This window comes from Melozone crissalis, unplaced genomic scaffold (genome assembly GCF_028551555.1).
Source record: "Melozone crissalis strain CALT ecotype California unplaced genomic scaffold, PUWL_Pcris_2 ptg000019l_1, whole genome shotgun sequence".
NCBI lineage: Eukaryota > Metazoa > Chordata > Aves > Passeriformes > Passerellidae > Melozone > Melozone crissalis.
Window position 1 is genome coordinate 16,118,354 of NW_026535797.1, and position 17,723 is coordinate 16,136,076.

General features: G+C 34.4%; 1 protein-coding gene across 6 annotated transcripts in view; it reads left to right on the forward strand.

Annotated features, from left to right (window-relative positions):
- EXOC6 (exocyst complex component 6) overlaps positions 1-17,723 on the forward strand; it is an 87,224-nt gene that overhangs the window by 37,916 nt on the left and 31,585 nt on the right. For 4 of the 6 annotated variants that reach the window (XM_054277379.1, XM_054277380.1, XM_054277383.1 and 1 more), the window contains exons 13-20: positions 231-328; positions 1,387-1,492; positions 3,346-3,455; positions 4,501-4,612; positions 5,413-5,547; positions 8,536-8,715; positions 11,778-11,807; positions 17,361-17,502. In XM_054277379.1, coding sequence (XP_054133354.1) covers positions 231-328; positions 1,387-1,492; positions 3,346-3,455; positions 4,501-4,612; positions 5,413-5,547; positions 8,536-8,715; positions 11,778-11,807; positions 17,361-17,502 — 913 coding nt within the window. The remainder of the gene's footprint in view (positions 1-230; positions 329-1,386; positions 1,493-3,345; positions 3,456-4,500; positions 4,613-5,412; positions 5,548-8,535; positions 8,716-11,777; positions 11,808-17,360; positions 17,503-17,723) is intronic. The other 2 variants (XM_054277384.1, XM_054277381.1) reach the window with 1 other exon arrangement.

Genomic DNA, 17,723 nt, shown 5'->3' on the forward strand with positions numbered 1-17,723 from the left:
TGCAGTTGTTAACAAACAAGGAGAAATGGGGCAAATTTTCCAATGCATAGGATAAATACTTTGGTAAAATTTTAATAAATCAACATGTAGTAGTGTGCTAAAAGTATTGTAATTTGTGTTATAGAGATGATAAGATTGAATATAAGTCTTACCTCAGACTTGTGAGGTGGTGTGAGAGGAATTGAGTGTATTGGTTCTTGAACTATCTCCTCTTCATTTTCATCCTTTAGGGCTATGGTTTTCCTGTGAACCGACTATTTGATCTTTTATTTGAAATAAGAGACCAATACAATGAAACACTTCTTAAAAAATGGTCTGGATTGTTCAGGTTAGTATATCAAAATAGTTGTGCCTTTTGTATTGCATTTATTGTTTTTGTCGGAGCTCAAGTTTTTATTATGTAATTCAGAAAGAATTTGTGAACTCAGGTGTTGTTGTGTATGAATCTCAGGTTGGTTAGGACTAAGATACTCATCACATGTGACTACTAATTAGAAGAAGAGACATCAAGTACTGCTTCTCTAGTTAATGGAAAGAGGGAATGTCCAAAGGGACATTATCAGAGAGACAAGCAGGAGACAGACATCTGTTTCTCTTCTTTAGGAATCTGATAATTCCAGGTTATTGCAGTAGGGCTTTAGTTTCCTGATTAATTTGTCTTAATATCTGCTGTTGGCTGATATGCACATCTGCCTGACAAACTACTGACATTGCCACTACCACTTCCTTGGGATCATTTGATTGAAAAAAACCTAAACCCAGGAATACATCAGCCTGAGACTGGACTCCAAAGCCTCCTTGCACATAGGGTGTGATGTCTCAATGTGCAGAAATTGTTTGCTATAAAATGTTTTATTACACAAAACCTTACTATTAAATTGACCACTTAATGTTCTCCAGTTCTCTGTGCTTCTGTTACAGACATTTGACTAGTACAGAAGTGCAGAGGGTGCCCAAACAAGGTGGCCATATCCTGTTTGAAGCTGTCTCAGTCATCTCCACTGACCATATGTAGCTCTGGTGCCAGAGTGAGACACTGAGGATCAGCTCTAGTGTAGGAAAAGTGCAGGTTTCCTTAATCAGTAGGTGTATCATGGTTTATTCTGGAGTGGATTCGTTGCTGTAAGGTTCCTTTGCTGTATTAAGCACATATGAAAATACTTCTGGGTATTTTTTTCCTCTATGATTAGACATGCTGTAAAGAGTTAAGATATATGAAGTATTTCCAAAGTAATCAAAAATACTTGGGATGTGTAAAGTTCTTAAAATTTTTTGAAGTTGCAGACCTAAGTGTGGTGGTAGAATTGATATTTATTTACACATTTTAACACCAGAAAATACTATAAGTTACATGTCCAAATTTTTTTCACTTCACTTACTCACCAGGGATATTTTTGAAGCAGACAACTACAGCCCTATCCCTGTAGCAAATGAAGAGGAATACAGAATTGTTATTAGCAAATTTCCTTTTCAAGATCCAGAACTTGATAAGGTAGGGGAAACTTTTATGTTATTACAGTTTGTGGAAATTCAGTTGAAGACACTAGGGACAGTAATGATTTCTATAATTAAAAAACAATTAAAATTTGAAAAGCTAGGTCTGTTAAGAGGCTTAATCACCTTCTCTGTGTGTAATTAGCTTGTCATAAGTAAGTATAAAAATGAAAGGTTGAGTCATTTGCTCAGATGTTTGAGTGAATAATGAAACCCATTGTTTTGTAAACAAATTAATAATAGAGTTTAATAGATAAAGTCCTTATGTAATTATAATGCAATCTGTATGTAGATAAATTTTATTGCAACTCATGTTTAATTACTCAGTATAACTGTTGTATTGCAAAAATACATGTAAAATGGAGATTGACAGATTTTAATGGAGATTGACAGGTTAGAGACAATGATTTCTGTATTTCACTTTTAATTTAAATATTTGTGTTTGAGCATGTGGGGCAAAATAAACATGAAGGGACTGTTAATAATTCTGCTGTAATAGCATTGCAGTAGGATGTCCTTTTGTAGCCTCAGCCCTTCTTTCACTACAGATTGTGTTCGCAGAAAGATGATTAACCTGTTCTGCTATTCAAGTATGATTTTAGAAATACCAGTGAAGAAATAAGAGGCTCGTGATGGAATCTATAGAGGAGCACTAAGTCTAAGAACCACATGACAGTGGGAGTAGCTGCTGTAGGGGGAAGCTGTTTTATACAAGATCCATTGCTACAGATACCTGCAGAAGTGAAAAGCTGTTTTAATTCTGTGGTTCAGCAGGGATTTGACAGCAATTGTAACAGCTGCATGTCATTAATACAGGGCTGCAATGAAAATGAAAAATTAAAGGAGGTTTTTATGCTGATTTTTGAATGAGATTCCAGAGTGCTTTCTGGGTGCATTTCTGCATCAAATTAAATTACTTAGCCATTATAGTACTAAAATAAGTTAAATAGAATGGAAATCCCTTACAGTATTGGAAATATACTATACCCTGGATACTATTTAGCAGGGCATATTTTGCTAATAAACCGCAGAAATTTTTAATTTCTACTAAATAGTTTTATCTGCTATACATATATGTATGATTACTACAAAGCTTTGGCTGCTATTGATGGATGCATTTTTCCTAAAGATAAACTGAATTATTCATGGATGATACCAGGTGTTAATTATTTTTCTCATGCATTAGTCATAAACAGAAAAATAATTTTTTTGTAAATGGCAGAAATACCTATTTAGTCTGTGTAGGTTTAAGTGAATTTATTCACTTTTGTTCTCCCAAATACAGTATCAGCTTTAAAATTCAAGTAAGAAGTGTGATTTTATTATTATAAACATATTACTATTTCCTACATGTTAATCCAAGTTCCTGAAAATAATTCAAACTGCCTTGGTTTTGTGAACTTTAAAAAATAGTCTAAGCATTCTCAAGCTACTTTGAGAATCCCAGAAGTGTTGAACTTCTCAAACTTTTTTTTTTGCACTGTTTTGTTTGTGAAAGAAAAGTTTGTATTTTTGCACCTCTTACCCTGTTTACATCTATATTATTCATTCAGATTAAAAGCAGTTTGAGATCTGCTTTTTAATGTATATTTGTAAATTGCTTTCTGCAGGGGCATCTTGAACTACATAAAATCTCCAAACTTTATTGTAATTTAAAGTGATAAAATTCTCTTCTGCTTATAAGCTATTTAAACAGATGTAGAAGTCAGCTCAACACGTGCAGCTTTGTATTTGATGGAGATCAGAAAAGGTTTAGTTAGATTAAAATGTTGATAATGTTAAATGGCTTTCTAGTTGTTGGGTTTAGTACCAAGTTCTTGTTGGAATCAGTATGATCTCTTATTTCCTCAGCAATCCTTTCCAAAGAAGCTTCCAATGTCTCAGTCAGTGCCTCAGATTTATATGCAGGTGAAGGAATTTATTTATGCAAGCCTTAAGTTTTCAGAGTCACTTCACCGCAGGTAAGCTTGAACTGTCAGGAGTGTGGCTGCAAAGTACCTTGTACTTTTCAGGTGACCCAAAAATACATATACTAAAATGAAAATTTTTTTCATTTTGTTGTGTACTTGCTCGCTGTGCTTGTTTCATAATTTACATATATAATTCTTCATATATATTTAGTCTATGATTCCCAATGCTGTGGCATGTATTTATCCATATGTGGATATGTAGATACTATACAACATGTGCATTGGTGAGTGTAGCTTGATGGGGTAAACAGATTAAAACATTGCTGAGGTTCCTTAAACAGAATTGACCAGTTTGAATAATCTAGAGAATTTATTTATTTAACAAAACATGTAAAGATTGAAAAGAATACTTTGATACTGACCATTTCAGAAGTAATTGTTTAGCATTCCTGACTACTTCCTAGTGTTTCATTACTCAATCCTTTGAGTTTCCTTAGCAATGATTTCTCCTGCAAAAAAATGTGCTGTCTCCATGTTCATTCCCTTTCCTATCCCCCCTTGTTCTGAGGGAAAATACAATTCACAATTCACCCATTTCCTTTCCTCTTCTGGCCTTCAAAAGCTTGGTTTTAATTGGATAAAATAGAATTCAGAGATCTGAAATCTGGAAGGGATTTGTGGCCTTGTCACCCATTTCTGCACTGTTAAAGATGTAAATTACTCTCTTTCACACATTCTTAATTGATACTGTTTATAATTTACACGTACTAATGAGCACATGTTGACCTCCTTAGTAACTCATTAAAACCCACAAATTACTCTTTACTAACATCTGTGTCAATAAACATGTCCAAAATCTAAAAATAACAGATTTTGCTTCAGTGTTGAATTACAGTTAATGGATAATTTGGTAGGTGAAAGAGGTGTTCTATCTGCTAGATCACAGAAAACTTGGAGCAGCCAGAATTTTTAAATGCACATAGAGAATTCTTAGCATTGAAAGTACCCTTGACAGGGAAGAAATTTAGGTTATTAAGTATTGCTGTCAAAGTATTGCTACCTGCAGCATAATTATAAAAATAATATTTTTTTTCAGTTCAACAGAAATAGATGATATGCTCAGAAAATCTACAAATTTGCTGCTTACAAGAACTCTAAGTAGTTGTTTACAGAACCTAATTAAAAAACCTCATATAGGTTTAACAGAGGTAAGTTTTGAAACACATATTCAAAACTATGGGTTTTGAAACAATCCATGCTAAAACTAATTTGGTAAATGTAGATACACAGATATTGACACCACAGTATGAGAAAATCTAGTACTGTTTGTTTAACAATTAAAAATGAGAATAAGTATAAAAAGCATCAATATCTGTTACATTCATAAGAACAATACAGTGTTGGGTCTAGTTGGGCCCAGGGATGCCTTTTGAGAGAGACATGACAATGAAAGAACTTTGTGTTTTTTATGATAAACTGAGAGTTGCAGGAAATAAGCCAAAGACATTTACACTTTTGTTTACATGCTGAACATGATTTGTGTGTTCTGTCTATCAGTACCACTAATGTTGAGTTTCTTTCTATAAAAAATAGAGTGGAATGGAATATAAGATATACTTGAATGTATAATTCTGCAGACAGTGTTATGACTATTTAAGAGCAGTAAATTTTAAAAAATCAAATGGTACAAATTAGTGATTTTATTTCAGCAATATATTTTCCTTTATTTTTCCTTTTTTAATTCTAAACTATCAATTGGATTTATTTCACTGGGTAGGTAGATTTCACTGAAATAGTTTTTGAAATGGCATAATTTGTATTTAAGCTACATTATTACTCCTTAGTGGTATTTAAAAGCAAACTTGAAAACTAACAGGAAATAGGTGGTAACCTGAAATACTGAAATGAATTTCTAGTAGCATCCTTCCTGAAAGAAGTAACCATTTACAAAATTAAATGACAATAGGTGATATAAAAAGATTTTTACAAGAATTTTTGTCTCTTGTAGCTTGTTCAAATAATCATAAACACAACACACTTGGAGCAAGCCTGTAAATACCTTGAGGATTTTATATCTAACATTACAAATATTTCACAATTGACTGTTCACACTGCAAGACTTTATGGACTTTCTACATTTAAGGTATGGTATATCTCATCCATTATATGACTATGTCTGAAAATTTATGTAAATGAAGCATTTTAAAACAAGAAGGGTGGAAGCAAAGCTGCTTGTCTTCTCATCTTTGTCTCTAAAATAATTCCGAACTCTTAAGCATTCAGTTGAACACTGAGTAGTTAAACAGTGGATTTTTATGTTATTGGTATGAGCTAGGATATGTCAGTACATGAGAAACCTCAATATTATCTTTCAAGTGCATTTTTTATTAAGTTGTGAAATGACAGTTAAAGCTCAACTTCACCAGAAGCTTTTACTAAATTATGCTCCAGTTTGTGTAACTTCTCCCTTTTTCTGAATGGAATCAAGTGAAACAGCTACCTTGATCTAAAATGTTTGTGTCTGTTTTTTATTCTACAATAGAATTATTTTGTGATGTATTTTCACAAGGTGTGAGTATTGGTATAAAAGAAGTATTAGCAACTAGTGCTTGAACTAAAATGATTCTAATGATATTTTTGTAATTTAAGCCATAAAACAAAAGTAAAAGTCATCAGGGATTCTACAGCAGCTGCAACTTCAACTTTAGGTGTTTGGCATTTTTTCTATGCACACTGAAACAAAGGACAGTGATTTCTTGTATTTATGGGATAAAGAGAATTAATCCTATTGAGAGAGTTCTGTTTTCTGCAATTCATTTTATCTCTTGATGCAATATGTGGTCTATCCTACTGTAATATACCCTCTGGCATAGATGTTAAAAGGTGGGTGAGGTGGAATAATTGCAAGACACTTCATATTTCCAGTTGATAGCTAACGATTCTCCCATTACCTGTTGCTTGTTTTGCTAAGGATTAGTGCATAAGGCAAAACAGAAAGGTTGTGGCCTAGCAACCATACTTGGTTACCATTGCCCTCCCAGCAGTTCCCTAATTTTGGTCTAGGGTGTCTAGTTTGCTTGTTGTGTTCTTAGAATTTGTGTATCTATAGCTATTTTCCTCTAAGGGTAATTCATTATCTTTTTACCAAATCAAACATGCATTCAAAACCACTTAAAACAGCCATAGTCTTTGATTTCAGTAAGAAGTGAGATATTCTTTATCCTTGAATTTCATTTAAGAAGTGCATTTGCAAGTTGAGTTACATTCTTTGTAGGTTGCTTATGCTGTTTAGCAGTTATGTTTAACACTCCTACAAACTAAGTTCTGTTGGAGGGATCCAATACTATGTCAGTTCCTAGTGAGTTTGCACTTTGGAAAAATACGAGACAAATGCTGACAAACAGAAGGGCTTTTTTGTGTGTGTGGTTTCCCTCCTGTCTACTTGCCTGGAGATCTTGTTAGCACAATGTTCTCCAATTATAGTGGAAAATTCTTTTCTTGTTAATCCCTTTTTCTTCCCCTTTCTATTGCAATGAAAAACTGCTCACAGTTCCCCAACTGGGCCCTCACAGAGTTTGGTATGTTCTGCTGTTATTAAATTCATCTCCTAGTGGCAAATTGTGTCACCTCCATTCTTTCAGAGTGGTCAAAAATCTCCTTTTATTAGCAGCATTGGTCAGGTTCACATTCCATGAGATGAGCTTTTACATCTACACTGTATTTTTTTAATGCAAGACCAAACCAGAAGGACTAGTCTTGCCATTGCCAGAAAATCATTTTAATTGTTAAAGGTGATACGACCACTCCATGAGTGACTTTGATTTAAAAGAAAAAAAAATCCAAACCCAAACAAACAAACAAAAAAAATGAAAAAAAAGAAATTAAGACATTTTGCTCTAAGCCTAGGCAGATACATTTGCAAGTCCCATCATTATAAATTGTTGCAACTGAGGTTTTGTTGTTAATCAGAAACTTTACATGTAGACTTGACTTTTACTGAAACTTTCTTAGTCATTGCCATCTACAAAATTGTGGATATCCACATACTCCTTTGACATGATGACAGGTTGCCAGGTTCTTGCATGTTGGATTTGGAGAGCTGTTCAGTGGAGCCTTTCTCAAGTTGATTTGACAGTAAAAATGCTATTTTTAGGGAATCATACTTTGATATTTATTTATGGCAGGGCTGCATACTTTCTTGTTTACTCCTGAAGTGCCTCTCAGCCCAGGGCCTGATTGAAGACTAAATTTGGCGCACTCAATGTGAGGACACCTTTAAGCTCATAAATTTTTATTTTTGCTTTTTGCATTTCTTATTTATGCTTTTCTCAAATGCCATGTTTTTTGGATTGCTTTCTTCTAGAGGAAAGTAGCAATGGGAGTTTAATCTGCTTTTTGGTTACTTCAGTGTATCCAGACTATTTTTACCCTCTAAAAACCTTAAGCAACCAATCCATTTGGTTTAAATCAGATGTCTTACTTGAATTATTTCTCCATATCAGTTAAGAAAATTTTATGTTGAGACCAAATTAGAAAGATCTCAATATCTTTAAACTCCAGGCTAGCAAAAGTACAACTTTCCAGCAGCACACACACAAGCACGTGCTCATAGGTCCTGTTGGATCTCTGAGGAAGTCCCCTGTACAAATGAGGCAGAGACAGCATTGTAAACTCAGCTCTCACTAAATGCAGGATTTGCTGTTCCAAGAAGTAGAATCTGGGGTGTGGCAAAGTAGGAGCGAGTAGGGGAGTGCTCTGCATCACGGTATGTGATGATCAGGATATCTAAAGGAGGATGAAAAATTATGAGTATTCTCCAGGTGTGCAGCTTTAAGACAATAATTGCATAAAAAACATGTGATTGCTTGTGCTCAGTCCATAAAAGACAAAATTATTAGGTTCTTTTATTATTTTCTTCGTAAAAGAAAAATCAACTTTGTGTCAGGATTGATACATTTGTAAGGCAGAATTAAAGGTGTTTTTTAAAGTACATTAAAGTACCAAATCAAATAAAATATTTTTTAATCTAAGAAAAACACAAGACTTCAGTTTCATTGATGGATATAATTTTATCTGCATTTAATAATATTTTAGAATTCTGACAAGCATTGCACACTTTTTTTTTTTTCAGGATGCAAGGCATGCTGCAGAAGGAGAAATATATACAAAACTTAACCAAAAAATAGATGAATTTATTCAGATTGCTGATTATGATTGGACAATGTCTGAGTCAGATGGAAGAGCCAGTGGATACTTAATGGACCTAATTAACTTCTTAAGAAGCACGTTTCAAGTTTTTACTCATTTACCTGTAAGTGTTCAAAATTAAGTTTAATTTTAAACTATTTGATCATCATTTTGTTTTAAAACAGTAGGGATTGAACAAAACGTTCTGGTTTTTGATTTGTGCACATGCTGACATGTATTTTTAAGCTTTTCTCAGCAGAGAAAGATGTATTTTTAAGCTTTTCTCAGCAGAGAAATATTGTCAAATGTATATCAGTATGTTGTAGCTCACCCATCAGAATACTTAAAAAATATTTTCGAATACTTTAGTCTAAATATTGTTACCAGCAACTAATTTACATAGTCTAAGAACTCATGCAGTTTTCTAGAGCCTTTTTGGTGTACCATATTGGTTTTGTGTGCACGTGCATTGGTTCAAAAAATGCAGAATTGGTGAAAATCCTACATTTGTGCATAAGATTGTGGAGGTCTTGTGTTCTCCAAGGTTTTTAGCTAAATATTTTTGATCATAAAAAGTTATTTGATTCTGGTTAGCAGACCTTCATTGAATGAATTCTTGCTCATATTCAAATATCCTGTGTTATTTTGTGTCAGGAAAAGGGGTTCTGTTAACCTGTCTCATGTATGAATTGTTACATTGTGTTGTCTGATTTCCCCTTGCTTTTAGATAAAAAAGACTATTTCTAATTTGGCTTACCATCATAATGGTTTATAGCTTTATAGTTCTGGAGTAACGTCAGTAAGTAATTCAAGCTGCATCTGCTTTTATCAGCTTGTCCTTGGTTGTTACAGTCACACTGATGTCCGAGTGCTTTGCCCACCTGCAATGCTTAGAAAGAATAAGTCCTCAATGCAAAGAATGTTTTGAGGCTTCAGACTGAAAGAAAAAATTTCTTTATGTGCACAGCAAGATGTTGAAGTTGTTGGCATAGCAGGCTGATCTTGTCTTCCAGATACTACACAGAGGCTGTGATTCTTCTGTCTCCTGTTCTTTTAACTGACCCAAAGACAAAGGCCACTCCAACTGTATCATGTGATACTGATGTGAATGTGTCATGTGAGGCATGTGCTTCTGTGCCAAATCAGTGGAGCGTTTTTTGATAAAGAATAGCAAGTTTGTTAGATAGTGTAATTCATTGTAACTTAGTATACAAAGCAGTGTGAACAAATGGCACTGCTCCTCAGTGTCCATATGCATATGGCAGTTAAGGGATGTGAAATTTGTAGATCAAGATGTATAGAAGTCTGTCATGAATGTATGCTGCTAAATGGCTGTTCAGAAATGAGCCACAGACAAAATGAAGTAATGTGTTAAGGGAATGCAAAGAAGCAGCTGTGGCATTCAGACTTAAGAAGTGTGGAAGGTATAGAATTATATGCCTGGGGGTACAAGTCAGCCTTTGGAGAAAGCTAGTTTCTGTAGAGAGGTTATTCTGTAATTTCAGACTCTGGTCAGGTAACAGGCAGGATGAAGAACTGTATGGACAAGTAGTCTGCTGTGGCAAGAGGTTTCTTGTAATGTTTTACTTATCCTGCATCTCATTCCCTGTCCTATCTTGACCAATTGTAGAAATATACGGTCCTGTGAATGTTGTGTGTGACCTGTGGAGTTATTATGAAAATGTGTGCACACTATGGTGATTCTAGTTAGATTTGTACTATTAAGTTATTCCTGCTAAAAAAAAATTATCGTAAAAGTATTTTCCAAGATTAGCCCAGAACCAGGTTCTATAACTCATTAAAATAGTAAGTCCTTTGGAGTGATAAACTGAGCTAGATTTTTCACATGCTGTAATTAAGGTTTGGAATACTTTTAGAATTAATTTTCATTAATGAATTATTCCAATCATGTCACAGTGTCATTTCCATAGTAATTTTTGTATGGCAGAAACATTCCACTGCTCAAAATAGTTTATCAGAACTTTTTCTGTAATCAGCAGTCAAAGAACAAATCCCTAGCACACTGGCCATAATTCTAATAAGGAAAAGAGTGGAACAACTAGAGAGGTCTCTTCTGCTTTTACATACCCAATTGTGCTAGAGGGCATTGGGCTAGGACTAGGGACCCTAGTTGGCCACAGTAATTCTTTGTTGTCACACTCCAGGGTCAGTGACTCTCTCTTTGGTATTGTTTCAAATGCTAGTCTGCCTGTAGATGTGTTATAATATGTTCTTTAACATTTTTTTTGTTGCAGTTAGTGGGTTCCTCTCATTAGAATCTTGTTTCATTTTTGTTGTATGTATAAGCTGCGTAAATGCACAGGGATGTGTCTCCCTTTGTGCTTTTATGTGGGGCTGTACTGAAGTGTTGCTGTAGCAATGTAGACATAACTTTTCAAAAATGCATCTTATGTTGTATATCTGGATTTTGCAATTTTTTTTCTTTTCATTGGAATATTAGAACTCTAAATCAGGTAGATCATGAACTGTACTGAATCTGCACACAAAGTGACAGAAGTTAGTTGGGGTCTGATATCTCTGTTGAATCCCTGGAAATGTCTTGTGTCTCCAAAGCTTTTTTCCCCTCTCAAGTTTTGCGTGTTAGTTTTCTCCTCTGTGCTTGTTTACCGTACTTAAGAAGCAATTTTGGAAAAGAAAACAGCTTTCTTCAACCCTACAGCTATAAAGCCACAAGTTTAATGTTAAAATTTATTAATGGGTCATGTTATATTTAGATTCTTACTATCCTGAGCCATTTTAAATATTGCTTGAACAAAGTATGTTAATAACACAGAGATAGCCTCTTTAAGCCATAATGGTAAACATAGCATTTATTTTTTAACCTAAGACTTTTGAAGTATATTCTTTCTTGTAATGAAAAGTTGTCGAAAGGCATTTCAACAGACACTTTGAAGTTTGATATTTTGGCATACAGTTCCTTATTACAGAAAAACATGTTATCAGCAAATTAGTATTATTTAAGTTATAATCTCTTTGTTACATTTCAACAAAATACTATATAAATTCAGAGGTTTAGAAAACACTGTTATGTAGCTATAATTGTTCTTTTTGTACGTTTTTTCTTATCTTTTATTGCTACCAATTTTTTTATTCTTTTTTTTTTTTTGAAGTTGACAGTACATCTTAATTTTTTTGTTTTGACTGCCTTACTGGTTTCCTTCTCAGCATAACAACAATGACCATGCAGCTATGTCGGTAAGTAGATGCAAGGTGAAGAAAAAGCATGTGAACAGAAAAACTATGAACTGCCTGCAGGCTTATTGCTTCAATTTTTAATCATTTAATAAAAAGACCCTTTCTGTTTTGCTGATAACTTGCTGTGTACCTCGTGTGGATGCATGCAGGGATCAGGTTAATGGCTAACATTGGGCTTTCATACACTGGGACAGACAGCAGGAGTCCTAAAAACCTTGCAGAAGGTTGATGGGGTGTGCCCTGCATCCCAAATGAGGTAATTTAGAGACTGAGACCTCGTGAAAGAGAGGTCAGGTATCAAAATACAGCTATGAGACATGCATACAGAATTAGGATAGAGTGATGTAACTGAATAAAGTAATCAGTGGAAGTTCTATCATTCCTCTGCTACATTTGTCTCGGGTCAGGGGAATGTGTGTACTGGTGTTCTTTATTTGCTTTTCCAATTTTTTTATAGAAGCTGATGAATTTAAGAATTCTCCTATCCCCTGGTTATTTTTTCATTGTAATTTTTTTTCATACGGCATAAACATTGTCATGATAATGAAAGTGATGAGGTTAATTTTACTAAATAATTAAAACCTGGAGAATGAATCTAGCAGTGGGCTCCCAAGTTGTTCAGAGCCTAGAGCACAAGTTATTAGTGGAGCTGTAGGGAGGTGGAGTACATAGTCTGTTAAAGAGAAGGCTGAGGAGAAATCCAGTGGCAGCCTACAACTTCTTGAAGAACAAATACAGAACTGGTGGAGCCAAACTTCTTGGTTGGACTGACAAATTCAGATGTAGCTGTGGTCACAGGTTGAAGCTTGGGAGGTGGAGCTTTGATATTAGAGGGAAGGTGTGCTTAAAGAGAGTAGTGCAGTGTTGAAGGAGATTGCACAAAGAGGTTGCTGAATTCCCATCCTCTGCTACTTTGAAAGGTCTAAGAAAAAAGATCTATGGACCTGAAGTAGTGTTGGCAGCAGTGCTCCAAGTAGAAGGTTGGACTAGATGACAATGTTGGTTCATTCCAATCAACACTTCCATCATCTGGATACTCAGTGTGCTGGTGAACTGTCAAGCTAATAGGTGTCATGAGCTCTGTGTTTTGTGTAGAAATGTTTCCTGTTAGTATTGTGTAGGTCTCAGGCTGATGATTATTTCATGATTGAGGGCTAGCGGAATTCCAGCAATATAGAACACAGAAGCTGTGTGGCTTTGGGAAGGTTATAATTGGAAAGTCATGCAGTTTTTAATGGTTCTGTTTTCTGAATTCACAAGAATTTAGTCTTTTGGGTTTATGTTTATGTCCCATTTCAAGTTAGTCTTGCAGTTGATAGTGCCATTAGATGCTTTGAATCAAAAAGCAAATTAAAGCTTCATTATACAGCCATTAATCTCATGAAATAAAATGGATGATCAAATTTGTTATTAAGAAACTACCTTTTTTAGTTTTGTTTTGAAGAGTTAGGGAAAAATATTTCTTTGTATTTCCAGATCAGTTAACTTGAAATTATGTGGGCCTATATGTAAGTGGTTTAATCTAAGTTTAGAATTAGCTGAAATTTTATTCTAGATATGTGCCTTGTCAATACAAAGTTGGAAAAGAGTTGCCATTGAAAAAAGACTGTTGCAAATTACTTTCAGTTAGGTATTTTTGATTGTTTTGGTAGCATTTGGGGCAGAGACTGGAAGTAAAATTGATTCTTAAAAATTCCATTCATGTTTTTATCATACTTGTATTCTATGAGTAGTTCAAAAGTTGGAGTTTTTGACTTTGAGTGATAAAATTTGTATGTTTAATTTATTTGCATTTTCAGAAAGAATAACATTATGTTATTTCATATTGCTATAATAATTCTCCACCTTAGCATCTTAAGTTAACGGGTAAGTTTTTTATTTTCTTTTTATGCTGAGGATGGCAGTTTGTGTTATTTTATTGTTTCTGTGATTGGCAGCAAAAGCCTAATTTCACAGCTTGCAGTGAGGGTGAAGAGGTGGTGGTTTTCTGCAGCTATATTCAAAAACTGTCAATCAACAGCCTCCACAGGCTACTTAGAGAATGGGTTTTCTTACTGACTTCTCCAACTGCTGCTTCATGCTGTCTTTGATTGGCACAGCCTGGCAGGGAGGATGGATGAATCTGTCACTGGCTGGTTAATTGTGTTGCTGGTCTCAGCCTGACATCAGGTCTTTGACTCCTAAGTGGCTCAATACAAAACAAATTAGCAGATTGTAGTCATATTTCTCATTCTATATGCTTTGACTTTGTTGAATGCAGTCCATAAATCATATTGACTGACACCATAGTGAATGATGAAAGCTGCTTTTGAGACAGCTAGCATGGGCTTTAGAAAGCAGCACCGCGAAGGTGCCGGGGAAGGATGCATATGGCTGACCCTTTGGGAATTTCCTAGGAGCCAAATGTCTCTCTACTACAATTGTTCTTAGGAGAAAAGCTTTTGGGTCCTATAAAAAAGGATTTAATATGTCAGCAGATTCTCTTTACAAGCTCCTTTGAAATATAAGAAGTTTGTCTAAGGGTTTTTTCTTTTTACAAACTTGTATTTCAGCAAAATGTGGAGGCTGGGTGAAAAAACAGTTGCCTTTAACACTGTTAGCAGGTGTTTTGGAGTATAGAATAGGGTCCTTGTTTCCTAAACTTTACACTGATTGAGTGGAAGAATAGGTTTTGTAGATAGGAGCAATTAGCATAGGCACAGCAGAGACAATAGTAGTGTCTCCAAATGGGTGGCAACTGGGGCAAATGTGAGAAGCCTGCTGAATCTCTGCATGCTTGAATATAGGTATTTAATTGCCAGATAACCATGGCCACCCCCACCCTCTTAAATAATAATAGTAATTTTAAAAGGCAAAAAACCCAAACATCAAAACTGTTTTAAAATTAGCTGATATTTGTTCAATCCTGAAAAAGAAATGTTATTGCTATGTTCACAAATCCTTATATTTCCTCTTCAAAATGCTTTATGAAAATTTGGCAAGGAATTGATGATGTGGTAGATGTTGGAAATTTGGAGACGAATTTTTAACTAGATTCTATTTTTCAAACACGAATGTTAATTTTATTCTTTTCTGGGTATCATACATCCAATGTAATTTGAACTGGGAAGCGCTGAATTTTGAAGAGGATAACATAGTATAGTTCACATTTCTCTTAGTTAAAATTCAGCATTTTGATAAATATGTGTAGCTTTATTTTTTCTCTAAATTTGAGACTATTAAGTGTTGTTTAGTAAGTATCTACTGCGTATAGTAAACTTGTAGTATTTGTTGATGTGTCATTTGAACAATAAGCCTGTAGTTCAAGTTACATAGTTGGAAATAGTTTATATGTTAGGATGTTTCCATTTTATGAAACTTCAAAACCAACATTACATGTACATGTATTGATACTTATTTAAAGTCCTAGTGGCTTTAGCTGTGTCATTTCTGTATTGTAACCATTATCTTGTGCTCCAGTACTATTGATATTTGCCAGAATGTAACAATTAACTACACATGCTTGTTAGAAATATAAAATTCTGTCATTTATTTACGATAACAGATGAGTACACATTGTTTCCATATGAAATAAACTGAATGTTAAAATTTTTCATGACAACCTATTAATCTGGTTGAACTTTTATTACATTACAGTGGCAGCATAAATAGGACATGGAGCTGATTTGATGGAGCAGTACATTAAACAGAGATGCACTAGTTGTTCCATTAAATCAAAATGACATTTCCATTAAGTATTTCAAATGCACTACACTGTAATTACATGAACTGTGGCCCATTGAGTCCCCTTCTCACCTCCCTTTTTTGCCTATTCTTTTTTTCTTCTCCCCCCCCCCCCCCGCCCCCCATTCATATTGATATTGTTCTGCTTGGGGAATAGAGCTGCATGTCTCCCAGTATAATTGCTGTTGGGTTTGGGAGACTTTTAAGCATGCTGTTCTTGTATTGTTTCCTACATTCTTTGTTGTCAGTTCATCTATTTTGCTCAAATATGTTATTTGCTTTTTGAGATTTTCAATTAAGAAACTGACATGTCATTTTAGACAAAAAGCTCCTTACAGTTCAAGGTGTCCTAATGCTAGAAAAGAATCAGCAGCAGCCATTTAATGTTTCAGTGTGAATGTGAGGAGAGTTGAAGGCTTTCTATTGTATTCATTATATTTTAATTACCTTTTAACAACTAATGGATTTTTAAAGCATGAAATATTTGGGGCCAGATTTGCTTTCTATTATGAAAATTTTCTGCACATGAAAATTTGATCATCTTAGCAAGTTGACATATTAAGGACAAGATCTGGCTCTTCAGATGCTGGAGCAGAACTTTCCAAACTTTTTGGGACTGTGAACTGTCCGTTATAGTTGTTCATTACTTATATGTGTTTCTGGGAGTCAACAGTGAATTGCTCAACCTGACTTTGCAGAAAACAGCTGGGGAACCATTACTTTAGAGAAGCAGGTGACATCACTGTACTGATGGATAGAAGTAAAATAATAGTGCCATGTGCTCCAGTAGCTCTGTTATGTTATTATGATTTCTTTTGTGTAAATGTGTTGTTACCTTTGTTTCAATATCATTGTAACACACACATCAGTTGAAAGCAGTGGTTTCAGTACATTAATCTACAGAGATTCTTGTAGTTGCATTTGACACCCAAGATCACTCTTGGTTTTAAGAGATGGCAGTGCTGTGAATAGAATAGTGCCATCTGGTTTGGTGTCTGGTCTCAAGTGGTTTTCTTAACTTTAAGGTAGAATTTTGTTATCTTTAAATTTTTCACTAAATTTTGAATAATTTATTCAGGTTAATGTCTGACTTTGTGTTTTGTTTTTTGACCTCATGTTGGGAAAATTGTCTCAGTTACATGTAGATGATGGGGAGAGCATATTGCCAGCCAGACTGTGATTGGGAAATTATTTCTATTTTGTACAGCAGAGGGCTACATTTCATTTTGTAAGCAGTTGATTACTGACAGCACTGATTTATTAAGCACCTGAGATGATAGATAAGCATGAATTTTTAAAGTAATTCAGCAACAAACTTTGAGATGGAATCTGAGTAGTTAAACTACCAACAATTAGCACATGCTCTTACAAGAAATGCCTCAACCAATTGCAGTTATTTTGGTTTATGTGAAGTTGGGGGGTTATTTAATTTGCTATTGTTAAAAATATGCTGCATGTTGATTTTCATTACATTCTTGCTTTCATTCTGTTTGGGTTAAAAATATTTAAATAAATCCACAAAGCTGTTCATATGCTTCAGCAACTTTAATTGCCATTGTTTTGGAAATGTCCTTGTATTCGTGAAGACTGTTGGATTGCTGGAAGAAATATCAATAATTGCTTTAACATCTATTTAATTTAATTCTCTGTTTGATCTAATAGAAACAAATCTAATAGGTCAAAGAAATAACAGGAAGTGTGATGTCTCTCCTTCTAATCTAAGTTTTGTATAATTAAACTTAGAATATATATTAAAATCCAATCAGATGAGCAGTTCTTTAGTGACGTATCATTTATTTCTATTGTAAAACTTGTTGCTTTTTCTACTAGGGAAAAGTGGCCCAGACAGCTTGCATGTCAGCCTGCCAGCATCTTTCAATGTCCCTAATGCAGATGCTACTGGACAGTGAATTAAAACAAATAAGCATGGGAGCAATTCAGCAGTTTAATTTAGATGTGATACAGTGTGAATGTAAGTATATATTCCCATCTATATTTGTCTTAATATTGAAAAAAGTTATTTAGTGTAAGTTATATCATGATCCTTTTCCATAATCTACTAAAACTTTGTCTTTTATTGAAAGTAATATTACAGTACATCTTCTTGTGAAAGTATTTATAAGTAAGTATGTTGGCATTCCTGGGAAATTTTTTTAATGCAACATTTCTTTTTCTTTTTTCTTTTTCAATATC